Below are 13,142 nucleotides of genomic sequence, written 5' to 3'. Positions count from 1 at the left end.
ACACAACAGTGACTAGGGATGTAAATATGTATATTAGATTTCATATGTATGCACAGTGGGGACACCATCACTGCAGGATGTGAACATTCCAGCCCTGAGACAGTCTGGTTTCCACATCCACCTAAGACAACAGTGGCTGGCTGCTGCCCTTTGTCACAGATTTCCTCCTTTTTGCTGGTGGGGGCCTGGTAGAACTGTGGGGCGACCCAGTGGGGACTGAGAGTCCCTTGGGGGTACCATCCTCTTTTAGGGAAGCAGCTCTCTTGGCAGACTGCTCTGGTAACTGCTGCTTTGCTTTTTCAATCTTTTTGGTTTTCCCCAGGGACTGACCACAGTCCTTAATCCCTGGGGCAGTGCAAATCTCAGAGGGTGATGGCATAGCAGGTGTTTCCGAGTCCACGCCCTTGGGAGGGGCTCTCTGCTTCGGGAGAGCAGCTTCCTTGGAAGGCTTTGATTTGGGTCCCCTTTGCTTTAGCTTCCTGGCCATTTTTGGTTTCCTGATCACACCAGCTTTTCCATCAGGCTGACAGTTCTTTTGGGGCCTGGCAGACTCTTGGGCCTTTGGGATAGAAGGTGCAGTGGATTCTGAGCCTGGCCCTTTGGAGATGCCATTCGTCTTCTGGAAGGGCTTTCTGGAATGCTGCTGTCTCCCCAGCTGCCGCTTTGCCTTTGCAGTCCCACCAGCTCCCTTGGCTGGCTGACCACTGTTCTCAGACATGGGGGTCACCTGATCCTTTAGCTCAGGCTCCATAGGGATGGCTGCTGCTGCATTTCCTGTGGTAAAGATTAAACAGATGGCTTGACCATTAAGAAACAGGCTGTTGGGTGGTGGTGGTGGCAGCAACTCATTGTTAATCCCAGCACTTGGGAAGCAGAGGCGGGCGGATCTGAGTTTGAAGCCAGGCTGGTCTACAGAGTGAGTTCCAAGACAGTAGTCAGCGTACAGAGAAACCCTGTCTTGAAAAACAAAAGAAAAAAAGAAAGAAAGGGAGGGAGAAAGAGAGAGAAGAAATAAAGAAAAAAGAGGCTTATTTTGCCCCCTCTAGACCAAGAGTCCCACACATTAGGACGTGCTAAGTACCCTGTTAAGGGATCACTGCCTATTCTCAGGCCAAAAGGTTTTCATAGGAAGCTGCGCCCCCTTGAGGGCAGGCAGTATGTAGCAAGAAACTCTAAGGAGAAGGTAAAAGTCCGGCTCCATTCTAAGGAGGAGGTAAAAGTCCAAGCTTATTTTTGAAATCCCAGTAGACAGGTTTTTTTTCCATCAAGGATTTTCATGCAATGCAGAAACTATGACAGCAAACCCAACCAGAAAACAGCTATTAAGTATCAATGAGAATAATATCAAATACATACTTATAGCAAAACTTCCTATTTCTTAGGTTTTTCTGAGATGGGGTCTTGCTATGTAGCCTTGGTTGGCCTTGTACAAAGAGACCAGCGTGGTTTCAAACTCACAAAGATTTATCTGCCTTTGCCACTTAAAATGTGCTGTTTCTTAATGTTTTTGCTCTATGGTAACTTTTGTAACGAACACTGTTGGGGGGGACAGACTACAGTGCAGCTCACAGACAGACACTACTTGGCATGCACTGGCTCTGTGGCTACTAAAAAAAAAAAAAAAAAAAATGCTCCTTTCACCATCTTCCAACCAAGCCAAGGCTCAGTCTTGTTCCAGAACACCCCACCCTGCCCCAAGATACAGGCCAGCACCAAGATGGCTGAGAAACAAAGTTCAATTAGTGGTAGGCCCGGAGAACTGGCCAGGGCGCTGCAGAGATGCTGGGCCACCGAAGCTGTACTCAAGACCCCAAGCCAAGAATCAAACCAAACCTGCAACGGGAATGCATCTAGGCCAAACAAACAAACAAACAAAGATCCCCTCTATCTTAACCTGTTCAAACAGGCTCAAGGCTCGGGGCCCAAGGACAACTGAGGCTGGGGTGACAGGGTCTCATCCAAGTGCTCAGTAGCTGAGACAAAACACCCACCTTCCCCCTCATCACACCGCAGCCTCTAGAAAAGTGGAAAGCAGGCGGGGACATGGTTTGGTGGTAGACTGCCTGGTAAGCAAGCACAAGTTTGGATCCCTGGCATCCATCCCAGTGACAAAAAAGCTGGGAGTCAGAATTGCAGGCGGACCCCAGGTGTTCATGTTCCAGACAGTTCAGCTTAAAAAAAAAAAAAAGAGTAAAGTGAGGTATGTGTGTATGTGTGCGTGGGGGGGGTTAATGAAGTGCCACTATCAGGGGCTCCTGGCAATTGAAAGCTGCTGGGATGGAGTCAGGCTTAAAGGGATGAGACCCTAAGAGGCTATGCATGCTCCAGGAGATAATCCCACACCCATCTACATTAAACAGACTGGGGGTAGGGGTGGCAGGGAAGGAATTAAAGACTCGATATAAAAGCCATTACATGAATGAACAAATATTTTTTAAAAATATTATTTTTAGTTGGGCAGTGGTGGTGCATGCCTTTAATCCCAGTACTCAGGGAGCAGAGGCAGGCAGATCTGAGTTCAAGGCCAGCCGGGTCTACAGAGCAAGTTCCAGGACAGCTAGGTCTGTTACACAAAGAAACCATGTCTTAAAACACAAAAACAAAAACCTCCTTTTTTAAAGTAGGGGTGGGCTCAGCAGGTAAAGGCACCTGCAGCCAAGCCTGAGTTTGACCAAGACCCACATAGTGAAAATTAGAGAACTCCCCAAAGTTATTCTCTGACCTCCATAGGCGTTCTGTGGCATGCACATGCCTATATACACATAAGATAAATAAAACATAATAAAGTAGGGTGGAGAATAGAGGCCAAGCTTCCCCACATGCATGTGAGCACACCTACACCACACATGCATCACACTATGCGCGTGCACACACACGCACGCTCACGCAGCAAAGGTGGTGATGTGGGAGGAGCAGAGCAAATCACCTGTGTGGGGCTGGGGAATAGAATTGGAAAACTTCTTGAACTTGGCAATGAAGAACCCATCCATGTTGTGAGTGTGAGGGTAGAAGCGTCGGGTGGAGCGCAGGGTGGGGTGAAAGCGCCTTTCTCGAAAGCGGGTAAAACCTTCCTGGCCGAAGTCAAGGCCCGTGGGCACCAGGCGCACATTCCTCTTTTTCAAGGCATAGTCTACTACCCACTCATTCTCTTCCACCTGGGTGTGGGAAAGAAGAGGCAGGAGGAAATCAAGAGGAGTTGGATCTGAGCGCTCTTGAGTCAAATACCTCCCATCCAGTCTCCACTGATGTAACCCTGTAGAGATCTCACCGTAATAGAACAGGTACAGTAGACCAGGTAGCCCCCGGTCTTGGAGGCAGCGTTGACGGAGTCAATAGCACTGAGCAGCAGTTCCTTCTGAAGATGGGCACAGCGCAGGACGTCCTTCTCATCCTGTCCAGGAGAATCAGGAGTGGAGACTTCATAAAACACCCCACGAGATCAGCCGAGGGCCTCTCAGCCAATCCCACCACCAGGCCACCCACCTTGTTCGTCTTCACAGCAGGGTCCTTGGAGATGACTCCTGTGCCACTGCAGGGAGCATCCAATAGCACTCGGTCAAAGCCCCCCACCACCTGGGAAAAGGAAAGGTCAGCCAGATGCTTGCTTCAACAGCACTGAAACACAGCAATGTCACCAAGGGCAAGGCAATCTGAAGTCTCAGGAAAGACAAAAGGCCCACCTTGGGGAACTGGCGCCCATCATAGTGGCTGATAATGGTGTTGGTGACTCCCAACCGATGCAGGTTGCCCACGACACTTTTGAGGCGCTCAGCATTGGCGTCATTGGCGAGGATAACTCCCGTGTTCTTCATCAGCTGAGCTGGGAGCAGGAGGGAGGACCAGAGCTCAGCTCTTCTGCCTCACACTTGCTACCCACCCTCCAGCCCTCACCCCAACGAGGTCAGCTCCTGCATGCCTACCCAGCCTGCGCGCCCCAGTGGCGACTAAGCAACACCCACACAGCTTGTTCTTTTGCTGGCCAGCTTTCTAGCTTTACACACAAAATTCCTTTCCTTTCTTTCCTTTTCTGAGACAGGATCTCATATGGCCACGGCCAGCCTTGAACATCTAGTGCTTTTGCCTCTACCTCTGGAGTGCCAGCATTACAGGCTTACATTACCACACCCAGAACAAAGTGCCAAGGCTTGTAAAACCAAGCATGGTAATAACCAACCTAAGCACAATTACTACCTAGAAGTCAGCCGAGGTCAGATAGAGGGTTAAACAACAAGAGAGAAACCTGGAGCCTAGACCCCAGAAACTGCCCCTCCCTTTCTGTTAATACACACATACCAAGCTGGATCACCCAGCCTGCCCTTTTCATACCTATGTAACTGGTCTTCCCTCCAGGAGCACAACACATGTCTAAGATCCGCTCATGCTCCTGAGGTGCCAGGGCCATAACAGGCAGCATGCTCGAGGCTCCCTGAAGCATATAGTGCCCAGCCAGATACTCGGGAGTAGCACCTGTGAAAGAGGACCACTGTGTTGTCCTGCTAGCCCAGGGGCGGAACAGAAGGGCACACTTACCAATAGGGCACACTTACCAATAGGCACTGAAGAATCATATACCACCAGTCCAGACTTGGACCACTTTCCCAAGGGATCCAGATTAACTCCACGATTGATTAGAGCCTGGAAAAAAAAAAAAAAAGGATTAAGATATAAAACCATATATTCCACCCAGAAAAGAGCCACACACGAGGGCCTGGTCCATGTCACTGCAACTCCAAGAACACCCACTCACAACAGCCAGAGGATCCCCTCCTCCTCAGACCATCCACATACCCCTTTGCCTCCAGTTCAGTGATGGATGGAACCCAACTCCTTATAAAGGTTGAACAAAGGGTCAACCACTGAGCTACTCTAGCCCTTGTCATTCAAATCTCTTTGTTTTGAAAGAGGACATTGCTACATAGCCTGAGCTATCCTACCTCAACCTCACAAGTGCTGGGATTCTAGGTGTAAACCAGACCTAGCCACACACCCGCAACTGGGGATGGTTGCGAGGGCTTGTGCATGCTAAAGCAAGTGCTCACGCACTGAGCCACACCCCCAGCCCCTGTGCTCCACTCCCCATTTTTTAATCCCAGGGCCCTAACTCAGTCAAGTACATTTCACACAAGCAGACTATCACCTCCTATTAAATAATGTACAAACTACAATATGGAGAACTGGAGAGATGGCTCAGCAACCATCCCTGGTGAAGAGGACCTGGGTTCAAGCCCGGCACCCACACAGTAGCTCACAACAAAAATCTGTAACATGGTGAACCATAACAGCGCATGCACGCACATCTTTAAAACAAAACAAACAACAGCATACAAGAAGCAAAATTTTCAACCTCAGGTAAGACTAAAACTGTGTATAACATTTTACTGGGGGCAAGAATCAGTTTCCCAGCCTCTTGCTGAATTTCCTCCAGCTCCTTATGCAGATGCCTCATCCGAGTCACAGGGTGCAGAGGTTGCAAAGACAAGGTCCTACTCTACAGTGGCCTAAGCCCTGAGTCTACCAGACACAGAGCAGGCCTCTCCCAGCTTACCTGCTGGGACCATGCTTGAAACAAGACACACTTAGGACTGAAGAACCCAGCCAGGACTGGGCAGGGTGATCCATCCTGAATTAAATGACACGGACTCCTCACCTGAGCAAGATCTCTGCGACGGGTTTTCAAGGTGTTGGTCCGAAGGGTGACTGGCCGGGGTACCTCATTAGCTTCTAAGAACTCTATCAACTGCAATGGAGACAGCATGTCAGGGACTGAGTCAAGAGAAGCATGGAGCTCAGACTTGGGAGGCTGGGGAGCTAGATGACTTCACACTCCTTCAAAGGTGAGAAAAGCAGAAGCAATAGACTGGCAGGCGGTACCTCAGACAGAGGGAAAATCTCCATGAGTTTGCCCAGCAGGAAGTCTCCATAAGAATAGTAAGTGGCCAGATCCTTCTGAAGCCGATTCAGATATTCTGAACGAGACCGTCCTTCTTCCCGCTGAGCCCCAAAATTGCGAAGCACCCCCACAATGTCCTGGATGCGCTTGTGAACTCGTTGCAGGTCTGGAGCCTGGGCATCCTGCTCCATCTCCCCAGAGGCAGGCAGCACAAAGGTCTCCTCATCGTCTACATTAATCTGCAAATCCCCCTCTGCTTTGTCATCCTTTGGGGGACAGGACTCAGGGGGAACGTCATCATCTTCCTCTTCATCAGTCTCCTCCTCACTCCACTGGCCCCTAGAAACAAGGCCAGGAACAGAGTTCAAGCCAAAACAGACACCTTCCCTCCTCAAATCTTCCTCCCCCAGCTGCTGTCAAACTCACCCAGCAGCAGCTTCCCGGGCCTTCTGTTTCAGAGCAGCTCTTTCAATGGGCAACAACTGCAAAGAGACACGGCTGTCCTTTGTCACCCTGTCTCATACATCCTTCCCACAAATCCAACACTCTCTCAGAAGCAAAGAGAAGCTAAAGACACAAGTAAGATCTGACACAGAAACTAAGTTATGTGTACTTCCTATTTGGTTTGAGACAGGGTTTCTCTATTTAACAGTTCTGGAACTTTCTCTATAGACCAGACTGGCCTCAAACTCAGAGATCCACCAGCCTCTGTCTCCTGAGTGCTGGGATTTAAAGGCATGTGCCACCACCACCCAGCTCTTTTGTTTTTAATTTTAGGGTTTTTTACTTTTAAATGTTTTTATTGATTTAAAAAAATGTATGGGCATGATGGGTGTTTTGCTGGAATGCCGGTGCAGGAAGAAGCCTTGATCTGGAATGACAGACAGTTGTGAGCCACCATCTGGATGCAGGGAACCAAATCCAGGTTCTCTGCAAAAATAGCCAGGGCACTTAATTTCAGGTTAATTTATACCTCTCTAAGTCCTTACTTTTTAAGTTTTGTGTGTTTTGTCTGCAGGTACATCTGTGTACACTACACACATGCAGTACTCTAGGGAACAGAAGAGGACACTGGAGAAGAGAACTGGAGGTACACAGTTTTGAGTAGCCATGTGCGCAGTGGACTCAAACACGGAGATCACCTCTAAGAGCAACAAGTGCTCATAACCACTGAGCTGTCTCCAGCTCCAGATGTTCGTCCGACTGTCTGTCTGAGATACTCACAGCAATCCTCCTGCTTCAGTCTCCCAAGTGTGGGGATTACCATGCCTGGCTCCTTATTTCTTTTGATTGGGATATGGGGTGTGAAGGCAGGCAAGGCCATGCACAATTATATCCTAGCATTCAGGAGGCCGAGGTCAGGCATAGAGAGTTTGGAACCAGCCTGAGATACACAACAAAACAGGAAACACTTTATGCATAAAGAACACGTGTTCTTGGGCCTCGATTTGACATGATTTTTCTTAAATTACTCTACATATTACTCTATTATCGTGCAAGTGTTTCTTTTTTCGTTTTTGAGGCAGGATTTTTCTGTCCTGGAACTAGCTCTGCAGTAGATCATGCTGGCCTTGAATTAAGAGATCTGCCTGTCTCTTGAGCACTGGGATTAAGGTTGCATGCCACCATGCCTGGCTAAGATTTTACTTTACTTTTAACCACATGTGTATGTGAGCATCCACGTGTGAGCATGTATACATGAGAGCAGATGCCCAGAGGCTACCAGAAGGCCTTGGATTCTCTGGACTTAAAAGAATTACAGGCAGCTGTGATCAGTACAGCAAGTGCTAGGAACTGAACCTAGGTCCTCTGCAAGTATTCCTAGCTACTGATTCATCTCTCCACCCAAGTTCTAGTAAGAGGCCAAAACATGTTTTTAATCTTAGCATGCGAGAGGCGGGCAGATCCCTGTGAGTTCAAGGCCAGCACAGTCTACATAGTGAGACCCTGTCTCATGCAAGCATTTTCACAGACACAACAGCCAGTGTTAATTCATCATGTGTATGAGCTATGACCCATCTATACTGGAAGTTTCCTGTGTTTGGCCTTTATGATGCTCCCTGCAGAGAGCAGTGCTGTATACAAGTTTAGATTACGGAAACTTCTGAAATAAACATACAACCTAGTCACATAATCACTGGCACCCCAGTAAATAAACCTTTATCCTCATTATATACTACCTCCCTAAAAATAAACAATAAAAAGAAATCTGAAATCTTTCTCTTTTTTGACAGATGTTACTATACCACCCAGGTTGTTCTTAAACCCCTGGGCACCTGGCCCTTTCCACATGGAGAAAACTTCTGTTCAGGGCTCAGAACTATCAAGGCCTCACATATCAGATTAGTGCTCTCTTAGCCCTGCAGCTACTGCTTTATTAAAAATGAGCATTCAAGGGCAGGGGTGGGGATGGGGGGGCGGGGATGGGGGGGGCAGTTTACACCTTCAATCCCAGCACTTGGGAGAGGCCAGGTGGATCTCTGAATTCAAAAGGTGGATCTCTGAATTCAAAGCCAGCCTGGACTATAGAGCCAGGGAGGCTACTCAGAAAAACCCTGTCTCTAGAAACAACAACAAAAACAAAAGAACATCTGAGCACAGAAGGATAGCATCCATCCCCAATACACACACAAACTCAGTGAGTAACTAAATGGGGCCAGTGAGACAACTCAGTGGAAGAACACCTGAAAAGCTGTCCTCTGACCATCACGTGTGTGCTGTGCATGCATGCATGTCTGCACTCACACACTCACAAGTAGATAAAACTTCAGTTCAATCCCTGGGACCCATAAGGTGGAAGAAAAGACCCCCCCTACAACTGTTCTCTGACCTCTGCATTTACACCATGACATGTATGTATGTGCACACACACTAAATGTTTTAAAATTTTTTGGTTTTTCAAGATAGGGATTCTCTGTAGCTTTGGAGCCTGACCTGGAACTCGCTCTGTAGACCAGGCTAGCCTCAAACTCCCAGATATCCACCTGCCTCTGCCTCCCGAGTGCTGGGACTAAAGGCGTGCACCACCAACACCAGGCAGTGTTTAAAATTTTTAAATTGTGTGTGTGTATGCGTGCGTGTCTGTGTGTGTGTGTGAATGTGTGCGTGCCAGTGTGTGTGCGCGAGCGTGTGTTTACTCTCATCAGGGTATCCAAGTATCTACCCTCTCACATCTTCATTTTCACCCGCCATATCTGTCTGTCTGTCTCTCTCCCCTCTCTCTTTGCCTTTAGTCGAGGCTCTCAGGAGAGGCAGGTGGATTTCCATGAGTTTGAGGCCAGCACAGAGAAACCCATCTTGAAAAACAGGACGGGGCAGGGGCGGGAGAGCAGTGCTTTCAAATCTTTGAGCACTGAGACATAAAAAGAGAAGTAGAACCTTTACTCCATACTCCACTCAGACTACCCGTCTCTAAGGGAATCTGGACAACCTGGAAAGACGCTAAAAAGCAAGGCAGGACGACTGACTACACATTCTAAGCCAATCTGGGGACTAAAAGGCTAAGATTCAAAGTCAGCCCTAGTGGCCTGTATCTGTCATCCCAGCACTGAGGCAAAGTAAGACAGACAGTTGTGAATCTGAGGCCAGCTTGTAGTAAGAGTTCATGCCAACCAGAGATGCACAGCGGAACTTTGTTTCTAAAGAACAATTAAGCTGTGTGTGGTGGCCACAGCCATTTTAATCCCAGTGCTCAGGAAGCAGAGGCAGGCGGAGCCAGCCTGTGCTACATAGCAAGACCCTGTCTGAAACAAATAAAAGGTCTACTTGAGAACAACCCAAGTGAAACTCACCTTTTCCTCCTCATCCTCCGAGGCTGAGTCAGCTCCATAGTCATCCACCATGTCGGCATCACTGTCCCCGGAGCCCCAAAGGTCCCCCTGGTTTGCCACACCATCTTCCTCAGAGTCTTCCTCCTCATCCCCATCACTGCTAGGAGTCGGCGCTGGGCGCTTCTTACCTCGAGCCTGGACTGCTGCTGAACACAGTGAGGGTTTGACAATGGGTGGATGGCCATCACACTCCCTGCCCCACTCCTCTGGAGCCTGTACTTTCTAGCCCTAAGAGCAATCTTTGGGGGCTGGAGTGACGCCTAACGGTTAAGAGTACATACTGATCTTGCAATGGACCCCAGTTCAGTTCCCAGAACCCACACCTGACAATTCACAACTACCTATATCTCCATCTCCAGGTCAATTTAGCATCATGTGCACACATCCACTCACTCACTCACTCACACACACTTAATAATAAAAATAGGGCCAGAGAGAAGGCTCTTGCAAAAGACACAGGTTTGGTTCCCAGTACTCACATGTCAGTTCATAACTATCTGTAATCCTAGTTCTGGGGGAATCTGATGCTTTCTGACCTCCATGGGCACTGGGCACACATGTGATATGCATGCACACATGCAGGCAGAACACTCACACGTAAGTAAGATAAAAAATAATACACCAGGCATGGCAATACATACCTTTAATCCCAGTACTCAGGGGATATTTGTGAGTTTAAGCCCAGCCTAGTGTACAACATAGTGAGTCCAAGGACAGCCAGAGCTCAAACAAACAAAAATAGCACACACACACACACACACACACACACACACACACACACACACGCCTTGTTTTTCCTTCCATTCTAAAAGTGCTTAGCACTACCCAGGACCTAGAAGATTCCTCCCACAGCAACCGATCCCCTCCCCACTAACCTTTTGACAGCTCTCCTGGTAAAGTTTTGGTCCCTGGAGCCGTATTTGGCTTAGGGACTTCAACAGTCCCGGCCCTCCTCCTGGCTGCCCTGAAAAGATACAGAAAGTGAAGGCATTGGAACACACCCCGCCTTAACAAGGACACACCCACACACAACTAGCCGTCCAAACGTCAAGCAGCTCCAAGTTTTCATAAGCCTGGGCACCCACACTCACCTCTTCCGAGCACGACTGGATAGCCTCTTGAAAGTCTCATCACCAGCTGTTTTAAAAAGACACAGATTAGGGATTTATAGGAAGCACACAAAACGGGAGAGGCACTACAACAACTGAAGTGTGACAGAGAGAATTAGGTGGGGTTCAGTGGCAGCATGTGTGCTTGCTTGGCTTGTGCAAGCCCCTAGGGTTCACTCACAACACCGGGAACGAAAGATACAAGGTTACAAAGTAGTCAATGTGTATCACTCTGTAACACTTTACTGGGATGAGGTGGAGGAGGGGCAGATGGGACAGCCTGTGCCAAGGATGGGGAAAAACCCTGAGTTCCATTCCCATCATCTCCAGTGAAGCGGGAAAAATAAAAAGACAAAACGATGTAGAGGCGATGAAGTAATCTTCTATCTGCCTGTTCAGCAACCAAATCCAAAAATAGCATAACCACAAAACCTTTTTTTCTGCCCTTTCCTTTATTCTCAGCTTATTCAGTTATCAACTACAGTAGAGTTCAACTTTGCTAATGTTATTTCTTTAATACTCTACAAGAAATTAGTCCTTTCCACTTAATAACTGTGTGTAAGACACCCAACTTCTCAGCATCCATTTCCTGACAAAGCGTCTCTCCCAGGACCCTAAAATTCGAAGTGATACCTAGTGTCCAGAGTTGAGGACCTCTTTCACCGGCCTGTGACTGGCCAATAGTCAATAAACTGCACCCTCCGTTCAAAACCGAACACCAACCAACTCCCTTTGCAGTCTTTTTCTCCAGGCACGCTTCACTATAGGACTCAGACCCAGACTTTCATCCCTTCTTCCAGACCACTCATGACTGATCTGTTAGTTCCCAACTCTTGCTTGCTAAAACTAGGTTCGACAAAACCTTTCTAAATTCTTCAGGAGCCTACAAAGGGATGGTGCAGCAGCCTCCTGTTCCCCAAAACGGGGAGCATCTGGCACCCACACTGAACCAGACCACTAAAAATACACGAGAGCCCCTTTTCTGGAAAGGGCTCCTCTCCTCGCACACCGGGGTGTCCCAGGCCCGGTTGCACCTTCCAACAAGTCACATCTATGCAGCAGGTGAAGGTGGGAAGAGGTCATGATACAAAATGGACCAAAGACTTGGCGGGGGTCAGGGATCTACGACCCTCACCTGCAGGCAAGAATCTGACCAGTTCGGTCTCTGCACCCTTCTGTTTTCGGGCCTTCCGGCCGGGCCCCCGCTTCTCCTTCTTCGTAGGGTCCAACTTACGCCCCATGGTACTAAAGAAAAAAAAAAAAAAAAAAAAAAAAAGAGGGAAGACGGCGTTATGGATGCTGAAAAGGAAACGCAGGCTACGGCGATTTACCTGGGAAGGAGCACCGCCCGGCCCCGAACCTAAGCTCGCGACCCCTGCCGGGCCCCTCAAGGCACTCCCGGCGGACCTGGCACCGCGCCCTTCTCGACAGCCCCAGGTCGAACGCCCGTCCCGGGATCCTGCAGACGCACCTGAAGCCTGCGCTTGGCTAGACCCGGCTCTGCTCGAGGGTGGCCCCCAGCCAGGGCCCGCTCCACGTGCACTCGGGGAAGAGCTCCCGGACAGCAAGCCGACAAAGTGTATGCGCACGCGCAAAGCGCCCCACAGGGCCCCGCCTCTTCCGGCGGCGTCACCGGAACGGACCCAGTCCAGGAACGCGCGCGTCACCGGCTCCGGCTGCGCGGCCGGCTCCTGCTCACTCTGCCTTCCCGCCGAGCGTCGGCTCCTCTCCGCCGGTTCCAGCTTAGGATTCCTGAGGCCGACGTGCTTCTACCCAGGACCGCAGCACGGTCCTCACCCTGGCATCCTGCGAACTGCCTTAGATCTCAGCATCGCTAGGTTCCACGGCTCCGCTCACCTGTTCCCCAAGTTTTGATTAGTGCCGCTTTGAAGGCAAGCTTCCCCTCCTCGCTGGCCCTTTTCACTTAGCATCGCCAGAAATACGTACTCGACCTTCCTCCAAGCAGTACTAGAGTTGCACTGTCCGGGCTTGGGAGATGGCTCAGCGTCATGCCTGACAGCCACAGTTGACTACAAGACAAACCCATATTGTGGGCTTGGGAACAAAGTCCTCCAAGTCGTCCTTTGGTCTTTACGTGCACAGTAATCCTCCCCACAAACACGCGTAAAACAAAGTATAAACTATAAGCCGGGTGTGGTGGTGCACTCCTTTAATCCCAGCTCTCTGAACAGTCTGGGGTTCAAGGACCCAGGACTACAGAGAAACCCTGTCTCGAAAATAACAGAAAACAAACTAGGAAAATCACTAAAAAGATCATAGTGGGGCACGCCCCTAATTCCCACACTCAAGAGG

General features: G+C 49.3%; 1 protein-coding gene across 2 annotated transcripts; it reads right to left on the bottom strand.

The window, feature by feature from the left end:
- Positions 1–37: 37 nt before the first annotated feature.
- On the bottom strand, positions 38–12,370 carry Nop2 (NOP2 nucleolar protein). 2 transcript variants are annotated; one of them, XM_051173043.1, is made up of 15 exons: positions 12,301–12,370; positions 11,965–12,074; positions 10,812–10,857; positions 10,596–10,684; positions 9,682–9,866; positions 6,317–6,372; positions 5,872–6,229; positions 5,648–5,737; positions 4,548–4,635; positions 4,327–4,467; positions 3,681–3,820; positions 3,484–3,573; positions 3,269–3,391; positions 2,927–3,155; positions 38–774 (listed from the first exon to the last, which is right to left on the bottom strand). In XM_051173043.1, exons 2-15 carry the CDS (start codon positions 12,068–12,070, stop codon positions 122–124), a joined length of 2,394 nt encoding a protein of 797 aa, XP_051029000.1. In that variant the 5' UTR covers positions 12,071–12,074; positions 12,301–12,370; the 3' UTR covers positions 38–121. The 2 variants fall into 2 exon arrangements, with proteins under 2 accessions (XP_051029000.1, XP_051029001.1); XM_051173044.1 differs by having other exon boundaries at positions 9,682–9,863.
- Positions 12,371–13,142: the final 772 nt, after the last annotated feature.

Source organism: Phodopus roborovskii, unplaced genomic scaffold (assembly GCF_943737965.1).
Source record: "Phodopus roborovskii unplaced genomic scaffold, PHOROB, whole genome shotgun sequence".
In the NCBI taxonomy this organism is placed as follows: domain Eukaryota; kingdom Metazoa; phylum Chordata; class Mammalia; order Rodentia; family Cricetidae; genus Phodopus; species Phodopus roborovskii.
This window is presented reverse-complemented; position numbering and strand designations above follow the sequence as displayed.

Excerpts from the sequence above, each read along its gene's own strand:
- Nop2 (XM_051173043.1), bottom strand. The coding sequence starts at position 12,070 with ATGGGGCGTAAGTTGGACCCTACGAAGAAGGAGAAGCGGGGGCCCGGC. Across the intron at positions 9,867-10,595 it reads ACCAGGAGAGCTGTCAAAAG|CAGCAGTCCAGGCTCGAGGT; the intron begins GTTAGTGGGGAG and ends CACTGTGTTCAG. Across the intron at positions 6,373-9,681 it reads CGGAGGATGAGGAGGAAAAG|TTGTTGCCCATTGAAAGAGC; the intron begins GTGAGTTTCACT and ends GTCTCTTTGCAG.